Raw genomic sequence first — 24,929 nt, 5'->3', positions numbered from 1 at the left:
ATTCGAGTTTGAAGATGTGAAACGGAGAAGAAGTTGTGTCCGGAATGGGAACGAGGCCACTAATATGCTTTTCCAAGGGAGGGGGGCCCTCGGTCCAGATCTGGAGAGAAGGTTGGGCGTGGGACAAGGTGAGGTGGATATGGTGGAGGCACAGAGCAGCTGAAAAGAGAGACCTGGACTAGTTTAGGGAATAGATGGTGTGATGTGGGTGTTTAATGGGGGGTTGCTAGTATTTTTCCGATAGTTGATGGTATTCAACAGTGGTTTATAGTGGTTTAATCGACGTAACCAACATCTTCATAGACACTTCATAGCCCCAAGAGCACCTTAGTAATAAAGACGGGGAGATTCTCGCCGTCCGTGCGGTTCCACAGATCTTCCCTCCCCTCCCTCTCCTGTCCTATAACAGCCGGTCTCGTTTAAACACATCGGATTTCGGTGGAGTTGGCTTTTCTCTTCAACGTCTTCGGCTAAGGCTTATTTCTCGAGCATTAGTCGCTAATCCTTTCCCTCCAGGGCCAGCTCATGCAGGTTCACCCCTTCGGCCCTCTATTTAATGTCACGTGAGTCTTTTGTGCCGTTATGTGGAGATGTGCAGGGGGGGAGAGTGGGGGTCCCATATCCTCGAATTTACTGACCGTGACCAGTATAATGAGCAGACATGTCCGTCACCGCTACGACCTTCTTGGATAATCCCTTGCTCAAGGTGAGTCGGCCAGTCGCCGCCTGCTCGAGATGTCGCACCGCGAAGATCAAATGTGATGGCAAGCTCCCCGCATGTTCGGCTTGCGAAAGAGTCGGCAAGGCGATCAGTTGCTCCGGAGCAAGCGATGAATTCGCCAAGGGGAAAGAGAGAAGTTATGTCGCATCACTGGAAGGGTATTGTGAGAAACTCGAGAAGAAGATCAGTCAGATGCGTGCCCGATCAACCTCGCTGTCTGCGGAGGGTGATGGGATCCCTCGGGAGATGTCAATCACCTCCGTCTCGTCAGAGAGGGCATTGGGCCCTGCCCACCGCAGAGAGGTTTCGGACATTGACGATTTAGTTGGCGATTTTGGTTTCTTGTTAGTATGGCTGGATTGCTTTCTTGACCCCGCTGACACTTCAAAAGATCTGTCAATGCGACTTCGCGAGACTTCCACGGCATCACCTCGAGTACCTCCTTCGCCAACCTTCTCCTCTCCGTCGCTCTAGTCGATTCCTCCCCACCCTCCTCTCCGTATTCACTACCTGCGCGGCACGAAGCAACCCCGTTGCTACAATACTATTTCGATAATATCTTTGTCCAGCTCCCTTTCTTTATCGAAACGAGCTTCTGGACCTCGGTGGATGCCGTATATCAGTCAGGCGGCCGGTTCGCCAAACCGTTCGATCATTGGATGCTGCGCATGGTTCTCGCTATCGCTTCGGCGTCACTCTCATACCATCACAATGATAAGAGCCACCAAAGGGCATGGGCTCTCGTGTCGGAGGCTTTAACATATGCCGAGGAAGTCCTCCGCCCTGGGTCAATCTCGGGAATCCAAGCAATCCTACTGCTTGCTCAATATTCTTTTGTTGACCCAGTACGCTTCCGGAGTTGGTACTTGATTGGAATGGCTGTCAAGGTTGCGATAGATCTGGGCTTGCATCAAGATCCCCCGGCTGAGGTTTTGACTAATCCCGACCGACTTGATATTCGCCGGCGTGTGTTTCATTCCATCTATTGTCTAGACAGGTTCGTTTGTTTCTGTTCCTCAATTGCTGCCTTGCTAATCTTCTATCACAGAGGATTGAGTCCTGCTATGCAGAGAACCTACTCGTTCTCCGACGGATCTGTAAATGTTGCATTGCCATCAATTACCGCACCAGGGGCCCTCCTAGAGCAGACTCACATTTTCCTGCGCAGTCCGGGACCTGCCTTGCATATCGTTAAAATCCGACAGATTCTGTCCGCGGGCTACCAAGAAATGCACTACAGCGGGCGCGATCCATCCCCGCAGCCTCTTGTCCTCATCTGGACTCTGTGCTGGCGAGCCCGCGAATGGTTCCAGCAATGCCCCAAAAATGCTCCAAACCACTTTTCACTTCTGTACCGACTAGAATTATTATACACCATTATCATCTTGATATCCCCTTCACATCGATACCCAATTCTCCACGACTACAGCAAGGCTCTCTTATTCGACCGGTGCATGGACTACATCAGCCAAATTCACCAGGTTCTAGAAAACCCCAGCGCCCTGCCCTTCCTGACATACTTGGACATCCAGCGCGTGCACCAAGTGGGTCGAATATTCGTCAATGTCCTGTCCGACAATTACGACATGCTCATTAGCGCCGCTGTCCCAGCACCCCCTCCCGTCCCCGCTGGCACTCCAGAGCCGCCAGTACTGGGCGACGAGGACTTGTTCAATTGCCACGCACGTGCCATCCGCTGCCTGTCCTATATCCGCGACATGCTCAAATATTGCGACAGGAAGTGGGACATACATGGCCATCTAGAGCAGTTCGAGGACGAGTCTGCGTCCATAGAGAAAACTCTGATGGATGGCTCGGTGGGCTACATGTCGAGCCAAGAGATATATTGTCAAGACTTGTTGTCGGGAATGCCGCTGGCCGGCGATGCATATTCGGGGTACCATATCGGGTTATGAAAGCATTTTCTGTGTGATATTTGGGCATATGAATTCGGAAAGGAAATGAGCGTGGTTTGTTTTTGGTTTTGTGAAATACCCCTCCACATGATGTGTATAATGAATAATATAGTGTGAATCGGTCCAATAAATGGGTTCACTACACACTGGTACTTTACTGGAACTTACTTCGAGCTGTAGCACGGTGTATTGATGTACAACACCTACCTGCCTTACTTGCAAGGAACGATGCTGTGTTAATGGGCAATAACTCCATGAAATCATTTTGAACTTAATCTTGCATTTTAGGAATATCTTTGATTGTCCGGACTATTTAGAATATATATCATGCATTGCCAATTGTAAGTTAACCATTCCATCACCCACATCCAAGCCTGAAACGATTGGGCTTTATAGATTGCTCATCATCATAAACATGCACAGCGTCATATCCCATGTTCCAGTCAACTCATAGCCTACTTGAGTTTATAATATACCGAGGCTTTAGATTTGGCACGTGAAATCAAAAACCACTTGATGCTGATCCCGATGCGGCAGAATATACTCTAGTTACTTGTCCCCGGTGACATATTCTTATTCTAGGACAACATATTTAGGTCTACAGCGCCATGTTCTTCATGAAAACAGCAATGATCACAAGTGAACAAAGCAAGGGGAAGCGGCTTGTCCGAGCTATGAATCCTCTAACCATTCCCGAGGTATGTTGTGGATGGTTCAACTGCAGGAACTACTGAACCGATCCAATCATTTACTTGTGGACTTTACTTGTGGACCTGGGCTTGGGCAGACCGGTAGTTTTCTAGACGTTTCCACATGATCCAAACCAGCCCTAAGATTCATGGAGTATTGAGTTTATAGTATAGCACAATAAACACAAATGAATGTATAGCAGTCACTGAATATGCCTTGCTAGTTGATTGCTGTTAAACCCGCGAAGGCCGATTGAGTCTGCGCCTAGCGAGTCATACAATGCATTAGTCCGGCTCGATCCGAGGAATTACTCCATTCAAAGCGAGTGGATAGGCCAAACTGTCCTTTGTTGAGGGTGGATATACGACATGTGTTGTATGTACTCCGCACATACGGACCTCGGGAGTAGTAGTGGAAACATTGAAGTGTCTTCTAAACCAAATCGAGGCCAGGCCGGCGAATTTCGGACAGAATGGGAATACCTAAGGAAACAAGCATCTTGTGCCCTAGCATTCGAAGACAGCAATGGTCCATGGATTATTGAGTTGTTATATCATTTTCTCCCGATTTGGCAGTTACCCCTTATAGTTGAAGGATATCCAATATTAAAAACGGCAATAGATCGGAAAAACCAATGGATCACGGCATATCATGGGCCTATGATGAAAAAATTCAAGATAGGGATAGTCTTGTCGGCTTCTAGAAGTTCTTATTCTAGTCCGATATACTAGTGTCAACGGGAATTCAACGGGGAACCCAACAGGGAATCTCCGAAGTCTTCTCCGTTCCTGCTGATCGACAGAGCCTCTCTCTTGGGTGATGTACGGTGGCACCCAAGCTTTTGACAACGCGATCTTGGATCCCAAGTCCCGGCAGTGGCTGGCGGTACATTATCCAGTGGAGTCAAGTTTGACCATCGCCTTTGTTCCGGTCAATCTTAACGGCCTTGGCGGTGAATCGATCCTGAGTGACCAATGGAAGCCCGTCTCCGCAGCCATTTTATTTTTATCGAAGGAACGTGGACTGGAGACGTGTGGCGTTTGCAACGGAAAGGGGGGCCGTTGGCTAAAAATGGCCAATAAGGGTATCTTGAATGGCAGTTAGGTGGAGATAGTTCGGTCAGGATGCCGGCTGATTGGCATTTAGTTCCACGCTATTGGATTCAGACCCCATATGGGCCTTTTCAGGCAGTTGGGTTCCCCTATGTGGCGCTTTGCAGATCGTTCTTTGTTTCTCGTGGAGTGCCACTCTAGTTCAGAGCGAGAACGACAACAAAGACAAAAAGTACGGAGTGCGTATGGCAACAATAATGGGGATTCCTTGACACAGATGATCCGCTATTTAAAGTGGGTTTAGAATATCAGGGGGTTTACTGCCATGGAGGTACTACAGGCGCTGAGTTGTATATTGTACATTTAGGGGATATCACCGGATGATCATTTACCGATAGAATCTAATTTATGGTTAATTCACAGAGTTTACTCCGAGACTATGGGCAAGCCCGCGAGTATAAGCTCACGCTAGCCCAATCTACGTTGTAAGCCCAAGTATGGAGTAACTAAACCTCGAGGTTCCATGCGCCCTAAACATGGGCATGTAGATCTCAATTTGATCCTGTAATCCGGTAGCCTCCGAACTGACATGTTTGATTTCAAGAATTCTACGATTTGGGATTGTCGCGTTATTTCTAGGGCAAGAGTGAGGACTTCAAAGCATGTCTAAATCTTACGGATAAGCTTCAACTACAAGTGCCGGACGACAACGCCCCATCTCGTCAATGTTTATAGACATTGTCAATAGTGGACAGACCCCGTTGTTCTGGTTGATTCGGTCCATCTCGGCATAATGGAGATGCTCGTCCCACTTAATGCTTCTCTAAGACTCCATTATAGCCAACTATTGAGCTGACCCGCCAGTCTGGATACTGCTGCTTCTTTGACAAGTAAACTCCCTAACAGGGACAGGGGTAGTAAGATCGTACCTGTAGATCACTCAGTTCATAGTGTATAAATACGGTCTTTCTCTGTGTCCCCATCAAAGTTTTCTTCTTCTCCAAGCTTCCTACCACAGTCATTCTTTCAGCAACTACAGTCACTCTTTTCAGTTTTTATATACCTATTAATTTCACAATGAAGGCCTCTTTCATCGCTACCGTCGCCGCCATGGCCGGCTCTGCTTTCGCCGCTCCCACCACCGTTGTTGGTGCCGATAGCCTCCTCGTCGGCCTCAAGATTGGCGACATCACCGCGGAGCTCAAGCTCAGCGAGATCCCCGTTGTCTACAAGCTCGGCGACCTGGCCAATATCCTCGACCTTCCCACCCCCTCCTCCTCTATCAGCAAAGTCCCCGCCGTCAAGAACGGTCACCTCGTCCAGGACCTCGGAGACGAGGTCGACAACATCCTGACCGTTGTCGGCGAAGACCTCACAACCCTCCTCATCGAGCTGTCCCCCGAGGTCACTGCCCTCGTCGACGGCCTTGGTCTCGGTTCCCTCGGCGCTCCCCTCGGCTCCATCGTCGCCTCCGCCTCAAACATTGGTGGCATCGTCTCCGGCCTTGGCTCCGTCATCGACGGTCTCGTCACTGTTGTCGGCGCTGACGCCGGTGCTCTCCTCATCAGCCTGTCCCCCGAGGTTGCTGGCCTCGTTTCTGGTCTCGGTCTCCCTACCATTGGTGTCCCCGTCGGTACCGTCATTGCTACCGTCGGCCAGAACCTCAAGCGTGGCGAGATTGTCCAGGACCTTGCCCCTGTTGTCCAGAGCACCATCACTGTCGTCGGCCAGGACGCCGAGGATCTCCTCATCGAGCTCTCCCCCTCCGTCACCTCCCTCGTTGCCAGCCTCGGTCTGACCTCCGTCGCCGGCCCCATTGGCTCCGTCGTCGCTGAGGCCGCTACCGTCGGTGAGCTTGTCAAGGACATCTCCGTTCCCGTTGCGGATCTCCTCCACATTGTCGGCCGTGATGGCAAGAACCTCCTCATCAAGTTGACTCCCTCCGTTGTTGGCCTTGTTGCTGGCCTCGGTCTTCCCACCATTGCCTCCCCTCTCGGTGCCATCCTCACCACTGTCGCTAACAACCTGTAAATGCTTACCGGCATGTTATGACTCTGGTTGAATAAGCTTGCTTGCGTGGAGGTCTGCCATCGGTATGACTTTGGTACTCACTATATAATCATAAGAATTTATTATATTCATCTATACAATGTCCAGAGTATTTGACACATAAGGGCGGGTAATACTCATAGTAATTAATTTGTTCAGGCCTCTAAATCCAATTTAATTTAGAAGAGGGGACTGCAACGGGGACAGCAGGAGCAGGTGTGAGGGCAAAGTTGTCACTTGGAGTAGTAGGGTACTAGAGAGCAGAACAAGAACATCATGGGGTGACTCCTAAGAAGAGAAGGTGGAAGCATCAACTAGTTACACATTATGTAAAATATCTTGGCAAGGACGTAAAAACCTCAAACAGACATCTTAATGGAGAGAGAAGACCTGTTGCATTCACTGGCTAAGAGAGAGAGAGAGAGTAGGTTCAGGCGGGGAAGCAAGGTCCTATCTTCCCGAGGCAAACGGTCTCAACAAATCTTCTCCAAGCACCCGGACAAGCCGAACAGTTGATGAAAAAAGGAGTTCGCGTCGACCGGGGGTAGTGTAAGCCCAGTGACACTGTGCAACGAGGCGTATGCAAGCACAGAGGCCAAGTCGCGAGGTCCAAATATTAGAATAATCATGACGTTCTGCAATGCAGAACATTCAGCGATTAAACTGAATAGAACAGATACTACACATGATCTAAGCCAGAGGCAAAGAGAGCTGAAGAAGAAAGAAAAGAAGAGGAAGTCCTGGGGGCAGGGCTACCTTCTTATAGGTATCCTAAGGGCGGTCGGTTTATGCCACTATTCATAAACAAATGAGACAAACAACGACATGGGCTCGCTTAATTAAATGGTAACGTGATCGTGAGAGCAGGAACGGCGTCTCTTATTTCCGCTTGACTTGTTTCACAACTGTCATTCACTTTGGTGTGAGGCTATAATGTTTGGTTCTTCTGATATCAGCAAGAGAAGGGCTGCAGGTATACTAATCTTCATCCCCGTGGGGCCCCACGTTTTGTTTACAGATCTACGGATAATTTAAGCACTCTCCACCTATTGGTTGGCACGGGATATATGCTTTGTTCTTTTTGAATCTATTTACAATGAACAGTCCTAGACTCAGTTTGCCAAGCTATGTATTTCCTTCAGTTATAAGGCCACACTTTCGCATGAAAATCCCGCTGGCTCTTATTCTCAGCCAACCCAATAGATTCCTGCCTGAAACGCTCATTCGCCTCCATGGCACTTTCGTAGTATTCGGGCCGAACAATGCCTCCCAGCGGAATAAGCCCTGCGTCTTGGAGCTGATGAACAATGCCCGAAATTCCCTCCAAGAGATTCATTTCGTCTGTATGTCTGAGTAGCTCCTCTTCCCCGAAATCGACTGGAAGTGACTCTTGCTCGTACTTGAGCTCAGCCCAGCGCGCGACAAGTTTGATCAAGAAGTTGCGAAGAGAAAATAGATCTTCCCGGTCCCAGCATCGGGGTACTAAAGAAATAGGGTCTTATTTCAGCTCGTGAAGTGGATCGTTGAGAAGTTGCCTTCTGATAGGATCGTTTGTCTTTGTGACATCATAGTAATGCTCTAGAAGCATTTTTTCCTCTTTCATTTGATCATCAGGGTATGGCGAGGCTGATATTCCAGCAATCGCGGATGAGAACACTGTAAAATTGAATAGAAAAGCCTTATTAAACTGTCCCTCGACGCATTTGAGCAACTTTACACCTGTTTCAAAAGTCAGTATTGAAGCGATTGGGTAGGTAGCCACTTACAAGTCGTTCCGGCATCTCCACCAGGTTTAGCAGAGGCATTCAGAAGAGCCTGCAGGTTAAATCTGCGATAACGCATTCCTAGTTTTTCGGGTTCTCCACTCCTGAAGAAGTTAGAGTAATACGAATCTGCTCACAAGCGTGACATACAACCACCGATATCGTTGATATTGGAATAAATCATCTTCCTCAATAGGTCCTCGGTCAATGAGAAATCACCCGTTCCATCCTCCAGCGCTCTCCAGAGAGATATCGTCCTTGCTTGTGGCATCTGGGTTCTTGTTCTCTCAAGCAAGGGAGGTGACTTGAGGATGGGAAAACCCTGTATGAAGTGTGGCCTCGTATCAACGTATTCATCTTTGGATGGTGGGCTGAAGACTAAGGTTGAAGGGGTAGTCGTCGTGGTGTCGGTGAGCCACACCCCTGACAATACACATTGTAGGTATCGTTCGTATGGCATGTTCGTACAAAAGGTACAAACTGTAGTCTTGACTTTTATTTTTTCGGGATACTAGCTATGAAACAAAACATTTATATAATATAGCACAACTCTGTACTGTGCTTTTGCAAAGGAGCCTCTATCCCCATATGTTCTTTGCTTGTATCAAATTTTCATGTTTACTGCCAATACTGAGCATGCGGCTGATACATTCGGCGCTAGTGCAATTCTGAAACATTCATCCATGAGATTGTCTAGGGAATACTACCTATTATGGAAATTGCATAGAACAAGTATCCCGAGGTTTAGAGCACTAATTCGCTAAGATATGTTCTAAAAATAGAACCGTATCAGCATAGACTTTGTACCTCTACTCCGTACTTCGTATATGAAGTCGGCGGCGTACTCCGTCCGTATTACCTCCTTAATATGCCCGCATGTAGCAAATATAGTCCCAAGTAGGTATATTACAAATCAAGTATCTCGTCATTAGCTCTGAAATACACAAATGAGTATTATTATATTGCTTATCTCGGTCCAATAACCTTTGGTCCGTACCTAGGTAGCTAGCTCCAAGATTTGGGTCCGAGCGGCCTATCAGAGCGTCGCCTGGGTCCGCACTGTAGGGTTTGCCCGAATAAGCCCCGCTTTTATTCTTTGGGTAGGCCAATGGCGGTCGATATATATCGAGTAAATTAAAGGTTTATCTTTGACTTTCTCCGCCACCTCCTGCCGTTTGCCTCGTATTTCTCTCCGCAGGTCGGTTTTTTGCATACATCCCCTTCCTCCACGTTGTCCCCATCTCCCCCTGGAGGCCTCTTTCGCTTCTTGTACATATATGCCCTTCTCCTCCCTGTTTCGACCGTGCGACTTATGTTTTATAATTGTATCGCAACACCGTCGCTGCCAACAGCGATGTCCTCATGTCCCTTGCCGACATTGCCGGCAGGAATTTCACCTCCCCTGATCGCTCCGGTGACCAATTCGCGGTGCATACTGTAGTCGCCTGCCTCATCGGCATTGCCTGGTACAATGCCTTGGAATTGATCGTTCTGTGTTTCACCACCTTCAAGAGATATGGCGGGTGCTATTTTTGGTGTCTCCTCCTTGCCTCCTTCAGTATAATTCCGTTTGGGATGGGATATATCCTCATCATCTTCAATGTATACGACAACATGTTTCCCGTGGCGATGGAGCTAGTTGCGTGGGTTGGGATGGTAACGGGCCAGTCCCTAGTCCTGTGGTCTCGATTGCATCTTGTCTGCCACAGCCGAACCGTGCTCCGCGTCACTCTCGCCATGATCATTGTTGACGCGATCATTCTCCACATCCCCGGGGCCGTCCTTGAGCTCGGTAGCCATTCGAACAAATCTTCTCTCTTCACCGACGGGTTCAACATCTTCGAGCGCATCCAATTGGTCGGATTCTCCATACAAGAAATCATTCTCTCCATTATCTACTCCTGGGAAGCTGTGCGACTACTGAATCTCCGCCCGAGAGGCCATTACCGAGGTACCCTGGTCCAACTCTTGATCGTGAACGTAGTCATGATTATGATGGACGCCGCCGTTATCGGAGTACAATACTCTGGTCTCTTCGATATCCATGTCACCCTCAAGGCCATGGTCTACAGCGTCAAGCTCAAGCTGGAATATGCGATCTTGGGCAAATTGGTGCACATCACCGAGGGCGGCAGCGGCTCGACCCCGACCGACCTGTCGGATTTCGTGGATCTTTCCTTACATAATCCCCGCACCCCGCGACCGGATAGGGACACGATCAGAGAGAACCCAGAGAATGGCTCCAACACTCGGGTGCGAGTCCCCTCCAAGGGCTCGTCTACTGATCCGCTACGAAGGAGTCTCTCCGCCCATAGTCCGAGTTCGAGTAACCCGGACTACTCTTGATGATTTCACATGTAATAACGACCTCTTGGATGTTTCTGTACATAAAAAGTTACTTAGTATATAATGACGACATAGACCATACTCTCACCAGTCGAGTGTTAAATCTCTCACCTATAATAGGAAAGTAATAACGGCATTGTCAGACATCGCCACGAGCTTGATATCAAATCGAGCACGGTACCTCGTATTCCGTATATCAATCCGCAATCCCCAAACCCACCGAACCGACCTATCGACCCACCCATACCCAAATCCACACCTCTGAACCCCAACTCACCTCATCCTATGAGTCCCCGACCACCAAGCGCAAGCACAAGACCTGCACAAGACCGAACCTTCGCAGAAATCCTCAGGCAACGGAACAATCCTTCTCTCCTCGAACTTTGTGCGCGTAACGGCTGGGGTATCTGACGTCGGAGAAGGCGTCCGGGGAGGTTATTCCTGTTGGGGACATAGGGAATTTGGCCCTGGCTTTGCCTTGTCGAAGGTTTTTGAGAGGGGGCAGAGTATGGTAGAGGTTATTAGGCCGCGAATTGAGGGGCAGGGAAAGGTGCGCTGTGAATGTTCGAGTAAGCTGGGGCCTACATAGTGGTGAAGGTGTCGTAATAATGTATGACGTGTTGGTGATGCCGGATAGTAACGTGATGATAATCAGAAGTACTGATTATTCTTCTATTTCGTTCCACAAGTGCCCGAGTTGCTCTCTGTCCATTTCCCTTGACCTTCATTTTGTCTTAGATTTGAAGATATATAACCTCTCCTGTGCCTGCGCTGGTGCTACGTCCGAGTGACTCGCTCATTTGTTTTTATGCTCCTCGATAGTACTCTTCTAGTGAATGTCTAGCGAATGGAGATATTCCTTTCAAACCAGCAACGAGCCGCCTCCCGTCCTAGAAAAGTTGAATGTTTGGACGTGCTTCGTTCCTTATAATGCTTCCTACCGAAGTCACCTCGGAGGTCCAAAGAGTAGGAAATCCATTTCCTCTTCAAGCGGTAACAGAGTCTTTTCCTTGAAGGCGTTGCAGTACTGATCATCATCGAAACTCGCATCGGGGTCGAGGTATCCTTGTAGGCAGGTCAAAATAGCCTGGGAGAAGGCAGATGACAATCTCCCATGAGAATTTTTCTCCTTGAGCCATCCCTCCGCTAGGTGAAGACCCGATTGATCACCCGGTAAGATATTAGTGATTTGATCATATCCGAGTCTTTGCTCAACCGGACTTCCGGAAGTAATTTCAAGCAGCATAATCGCCAAGGCAAGCAAGTTCGAACAGGTTCTGTTGATAAGTGTAGGACCAGGTCCTGTTCTTGGATTTTGGATCAGCTGCGATGATTTCGAAATTGAGTCCTGAAGCAACGCACCTCGATGAAATTCTTTCACTAAGGAAGGGTATCTTAAGTCGACAGACAATGGCATGTTACTGTTGGCTCTTGCGAACACGATGTCCCTCTTACTCCATTTAGTTTCAAGCCATGGAGTATGGTTTAGTTGAAAAATCGACGCTATCAAGGTGATGGCGAGTCCGTACACTTCTGCTATGGGTAGTTGGGCCTCGAATTGCGGAAGGAGGGCCTCGAGAGATGAAGACTGCTGAACGTATTCAGCAGCGGTCTTTTTCAAGGAAGGGCGTGATGCCAGAAAGCCCTTATCATTAAGGCAGAATACCACAAATGGATGCGGGGATTGCCTAATGACTTTGCATAAGCTTGTGACATGCTGCAAATTTGCAGGGTCGTGGTCGTCCTCTGGAACTGATATCGTCACACGAACAGTTCCTGTTCTCGTGCTACTTTAGCGTCATCACTAGAGCTCAAAAGGACAGCAAAAGAGAACCCAAAAGTGCGTACCTCGATGGGAGTTCGTCAATCCTTATTTCAGAATTCAACCACTGAGAAGACGCGTTGCAGTCCCCACGAAGACCCAATCCAAAACAAGTCGCCTGCGCCACCAAGTTCAAGCTCGCTGCTTGCAGAGGCCTCTTCGTTTTCTTTGGTCTCACCAGCCGTTGTTCGAGGAGCAGACATGCGACATGGACAGGGTTATCGTCACACCAGTTTCGAGATATTCCTTGGTGTACTTTGGTCGCATTCTCTTGAATGGTACCCAATGATGCAGAAAATTTCAACTTCAGACGACTCTGCGGTGTTTCATCCTGCAGCTTGTCAGCTCTAGTTGCCCAGGCATCAATCCGTTTTGTACAAGTCTCCAAACGATCTAGCGCATCCTTCACGCGATTTTTCTTCATGGTAAACTTGATCCTCCTTCCGAATTCGAAATCTTTGTGAAGGAACGAAGTGTTCGCGATCCGCGGATTGGAAACGACAATCGGCAGGAGGTCTTTGCTTATGAAACCCTACCAAAGTCAGTGTTGGGTCTACCTTCCAAGAGAGTGCTCGAACCTGCTGCGATCCAGGAATATCGAGGCAGGCCGCTATCTCGACCAGGATTTCTGACACTTCTTCTATGGTGAGAATGAGTGGGTCGTATACTGACCCTAGCCTATCGCGTAGACCGTCAGCGATGTCTCCTTTTCTCCACAATTCGCTTCGAGGATCCTCCATCATCGTGGTTTGGTCTGCGACGTCGGCTGCCTTCAGTAAGACACGGACGGCTTGGTCGTAAGATATGTTTATTGTATAAAGCTCCCTAATTAACCTTCGCACATGCCGTCTCCAACGAAAAAAATCTTTTGTGGGAGCTGCCAATTTCTCGTAGTTCTCGAGGGCAGATATAAGCAGAGGAATGACTCCTAGGACGAGTCCAGCTACTTCCACTCCTGTCACCATCTTGGATTGGGAGGCCGTTGGCGAGATAAATCAACATGAAAGAAACAAGGCTCTTCCCTCTTCCCTCGATCGAGCTATGAGTTATTCCCAAGAGAACTAAGAAGTTATTCCCAAGAGAACTAAGAAGTTATTCCCAAGGGAAACTTGTTAACGTGGAGTCTCTCAAGTTCCAACAGTCGATCTCAGCCGCACGTCCTTTTGTCGTGGCATCGACCCCACCAACACGCAGCTCTTGGCGTTAGTTCAAACGAATGGTCTTTTTACATTCACTCGCATCCTTCCATTATTGGAAATTTGATTGTGATCAGGCATTGGAGAAAACCTCGGCGAACCGCGTGGATACACCTTTGGTTCCATTAGGCCCGAGTCCACTAACAAGTTTGCAACTCATCAACTACGAAAGATAAAGGTGATTCTCACGAGGTGTACGAAACAAGATTTCCTAAACCTCTAAGATCGAAACCCAAGCCATGGATGACATCGGCGTTCTTTCTACCTCTTGTCTAAGTTGCTTCGATACTCTGACACGATCGCTGCGCACATCTTCGGATGAGTTCAAGAAACAGATGAGGCCAATAGCAATTGAAAATGAATATGCCCGCTTCAAGATTTGGGCTGGCAACCTGGGCGCTTTACAGAGAGGCCGGCATTCTCTTGATGCTAGATTACGAGACTCGGTGGTGCTACGAGCAGCCGTCCTCAAATTCATGGGAGAGTTACAAGACTCTTTGAGAAAGAGTACGTTGTGCCACACCTATGACACCTCCTATCATCTCTAGTTGGAACCCCTTATTGACTGTTATTGTCCAGGTGCCGAGATCACCACAGGTCTTCGCCTACCGTACGAACAGGGTGGCGATGCCACACATGGTCCCGACGAAGATGCTGAGGACAACAGTGACACTAGTGGCACCAGCAGTGACTTGGAGTCTGCAGAACTAGCTGAGAGACTCGATGAAATCAAAGATATCATGGAGCACCTGTATAAGCTCTCCTTCAAGATACGCAACACGAGATATCGTTCTCTCACCAACAAAGCTCTTCTGATGAAAGAAGAGGATCCACAAACCGGGAAAGACTTGTTCTCGGCGTATGCCATCTTCGATTGTCGGCATGTACAAGAGTCACTCAATCGCTTGCGCCTGCGTCCGTCATCAAAGGAATTCGTTACTGAACCTGCACGAAACCCAAGTGACGGGTGTTTCGATGTGTTAAATGGTGGGGATCGCCTGTTAAATAGCGACGATTTTCTACAAGATCGCTTAGCAAAAGCAATCACCAACCGCAGAAAGTATTTTGCATATTGGCGGAGACATGCTCTCAAGCTCTCACACGTTACGGATGAGCTAGCCCCCCAACAAAATTTCACAACTCTCGTGAAGCCTGCGAGACCTGTTTCTGGACCTCCAACCACACCCTCAATCTCAGGGTGTTCCCTACCGACTCCAGGGGCAAAAACCCTGGTTTCAGGAACCGATTTCTCCTTGTATAGCCATGAATTGGACGACCAGCTGGATACAGAGACCGTGTTTTCCTATGCGACAACAGCCTACGATGTTGACGGAAATTCCCCAGAACTACCTCCACCTCCTCCCGATGCGGCCACGAAGCCAGAGTTTGTTTGTCAGTATTGCTGGGTGGCTTGTCCGTCGAGACAAGGAAAAGGAAAGTCATGGCAGTAAGTGTCTAAGATCATTGACAGGATAGGAGCATCGTTCTAATGAATGTTAGAGAACATATCCGACAAGATCTCCAGCCGTACGTATGTACCTACGAGGAATGCTCAGATGCCGACCGCATGCACGCCAGTCGGCATGCGTGGCTTGAACATGAACGGCTAGTCCACCGCCGAATATGGAGATGCTTCGAACACAGGTCCTTCAGCTCCAAATCGAAAAACGGCTTGCTGCAACACTTTTTAGACTGCCACAAAGGTCTAGATGAGCAGCAGATCGAAAACCTCCTGGATATAGCCGAGACGACGGTAGCCGATGACAGACAAACCTGCCCATTCTGCTTCTCGATTGGACCTTTTGCTAAGGGGTTTCACAACCACGTGGCTTTCCACCAGGAACAATTCGCAACATTTGCAGTACCACGAAACTTTGACAGCAATAAAGAGGCGGACTCTAAAAAATCCGAAGGGATTAGATCAGCTGGATCTTTGTGTTCCGTTGCTCTAGATTTCTCGGACGGTGATAGCAGCCTTGACAGCGACGACAGCGACGTATCAGTGAACCAACTCGGAAACTCCCTGCTAAACTCTGCGAATTTCGGAGACGCTGCGGCTGTTAGGCTGCTACTCGAGAAGGGCGGTAATCCCGACTTAGGGGATAATAATGGCCAGACACCGCTATTATGGGCGGCTAAGAAAGGCCACGAGGCAGTCGTAAAGCTACTACTCGAGAAGGGCGCCGATCCTGCCTTTAAGGATCATCGTGGCCAGACGCCGCTATCGTGGGCGGCTAAGAAGGGCCACGAGGCAGTCGTAAAGCTGCTACTGGAGAAGGGCACCGATCCTTCCTTGGCGGATACTTATGGGCAGACGCCGCTATCGTGGGCCGCTAAGAAAGGCCACGAGGCAGTCGTAAAGCTACTACTGGAGAAGGGCACCGATCCTTCCTTGGCGGATAATGATGGCCAGACACCGCTATTATGGGCGACTATAAATGGCCATAAGGCAGTCGTAAAGCTGCTACTTGAGAAGGGTATCGATCCTACCTTAGCGGATACTTATAGCCAGACGCCGCTATCGTTAGCGGCTGAGACCGGCCATGAGGCAGTTGTAAAGCGGCTACTTGACAATGGCGCCGATCCCGAGTCGATAGCGTGGGCGCCTAGGTCTTCAGAATCAGATTCAGAATTAGACGATTCGGATCAAGGTTCTGTTATTCCCGACCGCCTCGCTTCAGAGGATTTTACCTAAATCACTGTGATTTCTGGGGATAAATCACTGTGATTTCTGGGGATAAATCACGTGTTGAAGAATGGGAGGGTCACTTCACAGCTGAAACTAGGCAGTCTGTGAGGCGCCATGTCGATCTGAAAAAGAGAAAGAATACATTCAACGAAACAACTAAGACGAGGAGAAGGAAAGAAGAAAGTGTAAAGTAGAAGCAGCCAGTTGATATAACCGACAAACGTTGCAAGCTTCGAACATCTCGCTTAGCTATCTAACAAAGAATCTCCGAAGTAAATAATGCAAACAGTAGATAGTCGCCGATCCATAGAGTCATAGAACAGACAACCATGCAGACGGTAACACAGCCCATATCAAAATGTAAATGAGTATAAAATGTTGGGAGCAATTGCTCCCGAGATCTAGGTATCCTGTAGGATTCTGATATAATCATGGTACGTGTTCATAACTGACTACATACTACTTGGTGAATAGGGATATCTATGATAGGCAGTCTGGGCTAGCAGACAAGACAAGAGCGACACAATAACACTAACCATCTAAGCAGGTTAGCTAGTAAGCATAGTCATACAGACGACAGTAACCATCCTGTAAAACCCTTTTCATTCCGTGTGTGGTGTGTAGGCGTGTGCTCTGTACGCTGCATTCTATCTGATATGAATGTCCCGATATTTATCCCTGCAGAAACAAGGCAACTATCATAGTTAACTAGTTAGTTGGCACTGACTAATAATGCAATAGAGGATCAAAGATGTACGGAAATGGGCCATTTCTGTTGATACTAGTACTATGTAAATCAAATAAACTCGATCAGACTCAAGATAAAGACAAGGAGGTGGATCCGGAATGGAAACGCTATTCTCAATCCGGTAAGGAGTGGGTGCACAGCCCCACAGAAGCCACACCCCCTTATTTGGCTGTGGCTGCAAGTTTGACCTTCTAGAATTGTAACTACATTAAGCGCGTCAAAAACGATAGCCTGTATACCGCTACCAAGGATAAAAGCAGGAATCCAATTGAGTTTCTTCCCCTATGTCGTATTGAAGATCCGAAGTGTTGACGTCAAGTTGAGCAGAGTCTGATATCGCGGACCCACATACATCCATGGATGATGATGGAACGCGTGTGCCAAGACTTCGATCCCATCAACCTTGGAAGTTGTAGATCTTAGGGTTTATGGGGATGTATGGGCTTTTGGGTGGGAATCTATACCCCTAGCTCTCGGAGGAACACTAACCTTATGCAGCTAAGGAAGTGGATGACGTGAATCTGGAGCTGGGTACGTACGGGGTACCCCATCCAGGTGGAGGTTAATCTGACCTTACACCTTACATATGACACAACCCATAGAGCACCCACCCAGCAAATCAAATATAGCTGCAACGTTCTAGGCTGAAAGGGACAAAAGAAAATCCCAACGAGACTGGGAGGGAGCAGATGTCCGTGTTAGTTGTGGCCAAGCTGTGCCACGACAGAGTGACGTCAGGTGTCGATCACCGCCGTAGCAGTCCCTACGGAGGCTCTTTTTATCGCATTGGGCTCCTGGTGGCAGGGCCTGGTTCTGGTGTCCAGCTCATCATAATGGCGCTATTGTCCCTTGTCTTTTATATTCCGTCATCCCTTCCCTCCTACTTTGACTTTTCTTTCCCTTACCACATTTTCCTTCATTCCAGTGATACCCCTTGTTTTGTGCCTACATAGGTTCAATAAATATAGTTAATTGTCAGTGAGTGACTCTCGTTTGTCCTGTATGCAAACGGCATCTCTGACCCTGTCTTTTAGTCCATACATAATACCTCACCCCCTCATCATTGGTCTGATATACATACTTCCATCATGTCTGTGAACGTTCCCACAAATCCTAAACAGAAGGAGAAGGTATGGATGACAATGCGACTCCATTGAAACCACACTGACAGAGAATCTCCAGGATATCAACCAGAAGCTTCAATTCTTTGGTATCTACCATGGTAAGTCCAGCTTCACATCCTCCAATTGACCATTCCTGTACTAACTGTGTCTGCTATAGCCTTCAAGAATAGCAAGCTCCCCTCGGTCCGTCTCAATCTCCTACCGCCAATGGCCTTGTCACAAATGCTAACTAGGTCTCCTCCCACAGAACAAGCAATGCGACATTGCTTTGAACAGTGTCTTGAACTCCAAGGCCCTCAAATCTCCACCAAAGGAGCTCTCACGCGATGGAAAGGTCCTTGTGGCAGATCTGCGCAATGTCATCGACGCAGCGAAGAATATGCTCTTGGTCAAGAACGAGGGTAACCTCCTGCAAGACTTTGTCTGGCAAGCCCAGAGGATGTCCACTGGCAATGCGGATGCCAATCGCCCTGGGCTCCCCATCGACAAGGAAGCCGGTCAGCAAGATGCTAGCAAGGCCATTGATGGCCTCAAGACCCTGGGCACGCTCATGATCACCAACGGAGAGTTTAGAAAACTACGTAAGTGAACTTCCGTTCGCGAATCACGGGCATTCCTAACAACGCGCAGTGAGCGACGCCATGACACTGGGCAAAGACATTGCGGCCGATGCTTCTCAAAAGGCCGCCAACCAGGTTCGCCCTTCGCAGGATGAGCTTTCGCAGATCGACCAACCTGCAGAGGACAACGTGTGGCACGAGAAACCCAATGTCTCCAAGGATGACCTAAAGTCCAAATTTAAGAAGAACAAGGCTGTATGTATTCCTAGTGCGCTATAATTCGGCACATACTGACACTTAGCTCAGGATAAGGGAAGCGCTGCTTCCGCTTCCGCTGGGGTTGCCGAGGAAGAGACTGGCGTGTCGCCGCAGAGCAAGAAGAGGGAATTATCCGACAGGACCAAGGCTTACTTGTCCGAGAAAGTTCCCAAGGAGCGTCGCGAGCAGACCATCTGGCGCCTGAAGAAGATGATCATTGAAATCCAGGGTCATGAAGACTGTAAGTCACCCACAATCTATATCGACGGCAAAGATTTACTAACAAATTATGCAGACCAGCAAGCCGTTGAGACCCTATTGAACATGGCTGAGCAATACGCCGGACACACCAGAGACCTTTCCAAGGAGGGCAGTAGCTCTGCCCGTGACGTCCTGAAGAGCGACGATGTTCAGGCTGTTCAGTACAATTTGCGCACTCTTATCGAACGCTTTGCCAACCACACCTCTCTAGACGGCTTCTTCGAATCGCTCAACGCCATTTACCGTGAGGCTGAGAAGGACCCCGAACTCCGAAACTGGTTCAAGAACGTCAGCAACTTGATTCGGTATGTGAATTAGATGATTTTCCCCAGGATAAAAGCTGACCGGACATAGCAAATCTCTGCGCGAACAGGGCTTCATCATGGAAGAGGAATGCAACCGCCAGTGGAACGATCTTTACGACAAGGGCCGTTACCTCCTGCGCGAGCGTTACCGCGGTTACTCCGACCGCATTGTCGACGAGGTCAAGTTCTTGGGTGACCAATTTGAGCAGGACGTGCAAAACCAGGCCCTTGCCGAGTCGTTCCAGAAGCTATTCAAGGATCTGGGCCACGATTCCAGTGGCAGGCCTACCTTTAAGCCGGATCTTCTTCGGGATCTCCGCGATGTCATCATTCCGCAATTTTTCGAGAACGTCCGCTATGTTCCAATCCCCCGTATTGAAGTAGCGGATCCCATGGTTGATGTTGTAATCGAGAACCTGTGCCTCGAGGGCGACAACTTGATGCCCAACGTTATGGAGTTCGGCAGCGACAACTACTTCCGCTGGGGCCGCAAGAAGATCTCCAACAAGAGTGATAATAAGATCATGATTTCCATGTCTGGTATCCAGATGGATCTGCGCGATGTTGGATACTACATCAAGAAGAAGGAGGGCTTCCCCACCATCACCGATCGCGGTATTATGGACATCTTCCTCGGCGGCGACGGTCTCAGCGTGAAACTCGCTGCCTCTACCGCCCAGCCGAGCGACAAGGAGCACTTCTTCAAGCTTGACAGAGTGGATGTGACCATCAGGAACATGGATATCAAGCTGAAGAAGTCCAGCCACAAGCTGCTCTTTTACACCTTCAAGCCCATGCTGTTCCGCGTCGTCAGGCCTGCTCTGCAGAAGGTCGTCGAGGCCCAGATCCGCGAAGCCTTCAAGAAGGGTGACCTCTTTGCCAAGGACGTCCACACCGAGGCGACGCGTGCCCAGGAAGCCGCCCGTGAAGACCCCGAGAATGCGCCGTCCATCTTCTCCCGCTACGCCGATGCCATCCGAGCTCGCATGCAAGCCAAGGCCCAACAGGCCAAGAGCGCCGCCCAGCGTGATACCCAGGTCCAAACCGTCATGACCCTCCACGATTCCCTGTTCCCTGGAATCGAGCTTCCCGGCGCTGTATCCACCAAGGCCACCGAGTACGCCGACCTGGCTGCCAAGGGCGCGCGCTGGGAGTCCCCCATCTTCAGCATCGGAAGCGCAGCCGAGTCCAGAGGCATCCCATCCGGCGGGCCCATCACCAGGAAGACTGCCCGCCCTGCTAGCAGCAGCGGTGGAAATGCCGCCGCTACTTCGAACGCTGGCAACGTCACTAACGGCAACAGGGTCTCCGGATCCCAGCCCCGTGGCGGCTTCTCCGATGAGGTTGATAAGGCTTTCGTCAATGGCAAGCCTCATACCTTGGGTGATTCCTTCAAGCATGGCGCTGATGGTGTCACTAATACTACCGTGACTAACGGAGCTAACAATTTTGCAACCGCTGTCTAAACTGTGTGGCCAAAATCGGTATGAATTTGCGTAATGTTATTGTCTTTGTTTCTTGACCTTTTTTTTTCCCTGCTATGATTTCCCCTTGTGCACTACGGATGTTTTATTATTTGTACTAGTAGTATGAGTTAATGGTAGCCTAATACATGATGCCATCGTTGCCTGCGTTCTCCAGAGTAACCTCGAGCTTTGACCAAAGCTAACTCAGTAGAAACATAAGTACCCAGAGTCGTGGAAGGTAAAATAAGCTTAAAAGTCATTCATCGTCGTCTATAAAAGAAGTAAACTGAACTCCACTATATAAGAAGCCCAGGGAAGGTAAGAAAATCCCACACATTCATATCAAATCACAAATCAAATATCTACGTGCTTACCGTCTACATCTGATCAAAGTACTTCTGCCACCCCAACTCGCGCAACTTGGTACCCTTCAACTCCATGTTCTCGGCACGGGCAGCCTCGGCATACGCCTCGACCTTGCGCTGAATAGCCGGGTCGAAAGAGCCAAGCACACGCGCGGCGAGGAGGGCAGCGTTGATGCTGTTGTTGATGCCGACAGTGGCGACGGGGACGCCTATTATGAAATGTTAGATATAGATCGGGTCAAAGTAAATGGGTGTAAAAGGAGAGTAAAGTGGGAAATAACGTACCTCGAGGCATCTGCACAATGCTGTACAGACTGTCGACACCGTCGAGTGAGCTCCCCTTAACCGGCACGCCGATGACAGGGAGGGCAGTGTGAGCAGCTGCCATACCGGGAAGGTGGGCAGCACCACCGGCGGCTGCGATGATCACCTTGATGCCGCGCGAGGCAGCCTGGCCCGCATACTCGGCCATGTAATCGGGCGTGCGGTGAGCAGAGGTAATCTCAACCTCAGGCTCGATGCCGAAGTAATCACGCAGCAGCTTGAGGCCTGGGACGAGGGTCTTCAGGTCGCTGTCGGAGCCCATGATGACGGCGACAGAGGGGACGGGCTTGGAGGGACCGGAGGGGGCAGCCTTGGTTTTGATATCGGAGCGCTGGGCGCGCATGGTATCGACGACGTCGATGAGGGGCTGGATCAAGGTCTCGGCTTCGTGCATAGTCGCGGCGGTGACGGTGACGTGGCCCATTTTGCGGCCAGGCCTTGCGGCGCCCTTGCTGTAGAGGTGGATGCTGGCGTTGGGGATGGAGAGGGCCGCTTCGGTGGCCTTGAGGTGGGAGTCGGGAGTTGCGCCGCCGATGATGTTGAGCATGATGGAGGGCTGGCGAAGCTCAAGGCTCTTGGGCGGGATGGGCAGGTCGAGGATCGCGCGGATGTGGCTGTCGAATTGGGATAGCGCGCAGCCTTCGATTGTCCAGTGCCCGGAGTTGTGGATTCGGCTTGCAAGCTCGCAGAGCATGAGGCTGTTGTCTTCTAGGAGGAACATCTCCACGCCGAAGGCGCCTTTGCCTTCGAAGGCAGAGACGGCTTTACGAGCGAGAGCTTGCGCTTGCTGGTTGATGGCTTCGGGGACGTTGCGGGCTGGCGCATACACCAGCTTGCATATTGAGTCCTCTTGGACGGTCTCGACGGTGGGGTAAGAGAGGACGTCGTCCTTAGTCTTGATAACCATGACGGCGAGTTCCTGTACAAATTATTAGACATGCATGGCGTGGTATTCAACTGCTACTAACCATCTTGAAGTAAGCCCATTTTTCCGAGTAGAGCGGGCGGTCCTTGAGAGCCTCTAGGGCCTCGGGAATATCTTCTTTGGAATTGACACGGAAGTTTCCTTGATACTGTCAACAAAATGTATACCCTTCGGCATCACATATGACTCACCACGTCCGTCATATGCCATAGTCTTCGACTTCAACATCATCGGGTAGCCCAATTGCTCTCCAATCTGAGCCAATTCCTCGGGTGTGTTGTCCACCAGCTCCCGGTGGTCGGCCATAGGGATACCATATTTGCGGAGGTGCTCCTTCTGGTTGAACTTGTTCTGGATTGTCCGGATAGCCTGCCAGCTGGGTTCCACCCGCACCTTCGATGCAACCTCCTCGAGAGCGTAGGTGTCGACGTGCTCAATCTCAGCAGTGATGACATCGCAAGTCTCAGCCAGTTTACGCACGGCATCAGGCTCCTTAAAGGAGCCGGTCACATGGCCGTCGTGCGAACTGATCTGCTTGGCAGGAGAGTTATCGACGTCCAGGATATTGACCTGAATGTTCAATCGGTTGGCCGACTCGACGAGCATGCGGCCCAGTTGGCCGCCGCCAAGGATTCCGACCTTAGGCGAGTTCCACATGATGTCGGATCGAAGGAATAAATGAGTCAATTGATCGAGATATGTAAAAGAGATCGACGGTGCCCCTCCACTCCGAAAATTCGTGGAGAGTCACGTGTCGCTATCGATAAGCTCAGGCCAATCACCGATTCGACTGCCGCGCCTTGTCGCAGCTCCGACTCTCTGTTTCCCCATGCACAGCTACTGAACAATGTCTCTAGGTAGGTTGACCCATCACGGTCGCATGATCAGTCTCAGTTGCAATAGGCCTTGCTGATATCAAGATTACAGACGAGGAAGCTCTCCAAACAGCCGCCAATGGCGGCCCCATGGATTTGTACGTGAAGCTGGCATGTCAAGATCCCAAAACGCTGAGACTAACGCGCTGATATAGAGCAAGATGGAACGGCATGGCTGGTCCATTGATTGAGCGACTGGAATACGTACGCTATACTTCGATATTCCTGACCGAATTATCTAACCAGTAGCTCCAGATCGTATACAATGTGTTTCCCATGCCTCAAGCGCGCTCCGAACCCATCGGCCAGCAATTATTTCCCAACCATTCTTCCCAGGCGAACCCCATTCTACCCGAAAATAGCAATAAGGAAAACACATCCCCCGCCGATATCCAAACTTCGCCCCAAGCGCGAACTGTCTCTCCCCCACAGCCCGCGAGCGCGGGTGGCCAGCTTCCACCTCCGCTTGCATTTCTTCTGAGCGCCATCCGTTCATCGATCAAAACTTTCTTCGAGGAGAAACCTCCACATACCATCCAGAGACTCGCAGAGCTAGTCCTCTACCCGACCAGGCACTATAGGACGTTACCCGCATACCTACGTGCTGTTGATCGCGTTGTCTCAGTGACAAGCTCCGCAGATGTTTTCCCATTTCAAACGCCGGCTGTCGCGATTGCTCAAACCAACGGGATACTGCTTCCTGGCGATAGCACCGGGGTATATATAAGCCCTGAGTTTGCCCAGGGTCTTGGGAGCGATGAATCTCTGGGTGGTGCACTACTTACTCCGATCCCGTGGTTAGTCAACGCCTCGTTCGAAGGCGAGGACTCCAATGGCGATGCAGGTATACTAGTCGATGGTACTTTACCCTATAACCGAGCCACTGGTTTTCTTTTCACTAATGTTTTCGCATAGGCACTGAAGCTTTACCTACACAGCCTGGGGAACAGGACACCACAACCCTACTATCAGTCGAAACCGACGAAACGGTTGCTACCGCCTCACCAGAGCTATCTGACGAGGTTCCTCACGCCCGTGGTCCAATGCTCCTCGGCGTGGAAGACATGGGTCTACAAGACGGTAAAGGCGTCGAGGTGCGTCTTACCGCAGACGGTTTGGATGGTGCCACCGATGTCCCTACAACTGTTACTCCTACCATGGCAACGGAACAACAGGAAAAAGCCGAGTCAACTGGTGACAAGGACGGTGATATCGTCCTTACGGACACTGAACCGAAAGAAGGGGAAGAAGCCAAGAATGAAGCAGAGCCCCAAGCAGGAAATGCACGGTCAGAACCCACTGGTGATTCATCCCAAGCGCCGGACGCCGAGAAGACAGCATAAGCGAGTTCTTTTTCTTAATATGGATTTTTCTTTTTGTCTGATTTTCTTGGTTCATCCTGGATTCTAGCATCATGAGTAACGACCTACAAGATTATATCGATTGATTTTCAATTAAGGGCTTTTGCAATGCC

At 49.7% G+C, this 24,929-nt stretch overlaps 9 protein-coding genes across 9 annotated transcripts; 7 read left to right on the top strand and 2 right to left on the bottom strand.

Moving 5' to 3' along the window:
- Positions 1 to 525: 525 nt before the first annotated feature.
- Positions 526 to 2,637, top strand: LCP9604111_3537 (Zn(II)2Cys6 transcription factor; the record flags this gene model as incomplete). Its single annotated transcript, XM_039071136.1, has 5 exons — positions 526 to 563; positions 648 to 663; positions 707 to 1,065; positions 1,113 to 1,718; positions 1,770 to 2,637. 5 exons carry the CDS (start codon positions 526 to 528, stop codon positions 2,635 to 2,637), a joined length of 1,887 nt encoding a protein of 628 aa, XP_038930200.1.
- Positions 2,638 to 5,456: 2,819 nt separating this feature from the next.
- Positions 5,457 to 6,410, top strand: LCP9604111_3536 (uncharacterized protein; the record flags this gene model as incomplete). The annotated part of the gene is made up of 1 exon (XM_039071135.1): positions 5,457 to 6,410. One exon carries the CDS (start codon positions 5,457 to 5,459, stop codon positions 6,408 to 6,410), a length of 954 nt encoding a protein of 317 aa, XP_038930199.1.
- Positions 6,411 to 7,926: 1,516 nt separating this feature from the next.
- On the bottom strand, positions 7,927 to 8,628 carry LCP9604111_3535 (uncharacterized protein; the record flags this gene model as incomplete). Its single annotated transcript, XM_039071134.1, has 4 exons — positions 7,927 to 8,147; positions 8,195 to 8,295; positions 8,342 to 8,390; positions 8,571 to 8,628. The coding sequence occupies 4 exons, from the start codon at positions 8,626 to 8,628 to the stop codon at positions 7,927 to 7,929; spliced, it is 429 nt and encodes a 142-aa protein (XP_038930198.1).
- A 925-nt stretch (positions 8,629 to 9,553) lies between these two features.
- On the top strand, positions 9,554 to 10,537 carry LCP9604111_3534 (uncharacterized protein; the record flags this gene model as incomplete). The annotated part of the gene is made up of 1 exon (XM_039071133.1): positions 9,554 to 10,537. The coding sequence occupies one exon, from the start codon at positions 9,554 to 9,556 to the stop codon at positions 10,535 to 10,537; it is 984 nt and encodes a 327-aa protein (XP_038930197.1).
- Positions 10,538 to 11,979: 1,442 nt separating this feature from the next.
- On the top strand, positions 11,980 to 12,648 carry LCP9604111_3533 (uncharacterized protein; the record flags this gene model as incomplete). Its single annotated transcript, XM_039071132.1, has 3 exons — positions 11,980 to 12,015; positions 12,269 to 12,377; positions 12,446 to 12,648. 3 exons carry the CDS (start codon positions 11,980 to 11,982, stop codon positions 12,646 to 12,648), a joined length of 348 nt encoding a protein of 115 aa, XP_038930196.1.
- A 1,146-nt stretch (positions 12,649 to 13,794) lies between these two features.
- Positions 13,795 to 16,250, top strand: LCP9604111_3532 (ankyrin repeat domain-containing protein; the record flags this gene model as incomplete). The annotated part of the gene is made up of 3 exons (XM_039071131.1): positions 13,795 to 14,062; positions 14,135 to 15,002; positions 15,056 to 16,250. The coding sequence occupies 3 exons, from the start codon at positions 13,795 to 13,797 to the stop codon at positions 16,248 to 16,250; spliced, it is 2,331 nt and encodes a 776-aa protein (XP_038930195.1).
- A 1,830-nt stretch (positions 16,251 to 18,080) lies between these two features.
- On the top strand, positions 18,081 to 20,966 carry LCP9604111_3531 (uncharacterized protein; the record flags this gene model as incomplete). The annotated part of the gene is made up of 8 exons (XM_039071130.1): positions 18,081 to 18,122; positions 18,175 to 18,214; positions 18,274 to 18,299; positions 18,364 to 18,697; positions 18,747 to 18,931; positions 18,983 to 19,175; positions 19,230 to 19,500; positions 19,550 to 20,966. 8 exons carry the CDS (start codon positions 18,081 to 18,083, stop codon positions 20,964 to 20,966), a joined length of 2,508 nt encoding a protein of 835 aa, XP_038930194.1.
- A 377-nt stretch (positions 20,967 to 21,343) lies between these two features.
- On the bottom strand, positions 21,344 to 23,237 carry LCP9604111_3530 (phosphoribosylaminoimidazole carboxylase ADE2; the record flags this gene model as incomplete). Its single annotated transcript, XM_039071129.1, has 4 exons — positions 21,344 to 21,540; positions 21,617 to 22,574; positions 22,624 to 22,721; positions 22,772 to 23,237. The coding sequence occupies 4 exons, from the start codon at positions 23,235 to 23,237 to the stop codon at positions 21,344 to 21,346; spliced, it is 1,719 nt and encodes a 572-aa protein (XP_038930193.1).
- Positions 23,238 to 23,427: 190 nt separating this feature from the next.
- Positions 23,428 to 24,798, top strand: LCP9604111_3529 (uncharacterized protein; the record flags this gene model as incomplete). The annotated part of the gene is made up of 5 exons (XM_039071127.1): positions 23,428 to 23,437; positions 23,508 to 23,553; positions 23,611 to 23,659; positions 23,711 to 24,314; positions 24,371 to 24,798. 5 exons carry the CDS (start codon positions 23,428 to 23,430, stop codon positions 24,796 to 24,798), a joined length of 1,137 nt encoding a protein of 378 aa, XP_038930192.1.
- Positions 24,799 to 24,929: the final 131 nt, after the last annotated feature.

This window comes from Penicillium roqueforti, assembly GCF_015533775.1.
Source record: "Penicillium roqueforti strain LCP96 04111 chromosome Unknown scaffold_06, whole genome shotgun sequence".
Lineage (NCBI taxonomy): Eukaryota > Fungi > Ascomycota > Eurotiomycetes > Eurotiales > Aspergillaceae > Penicillium > Penicillium roqueforti.
This window is presented reverse-complemented; position numbering and strand designations above follow the sequence as displayed.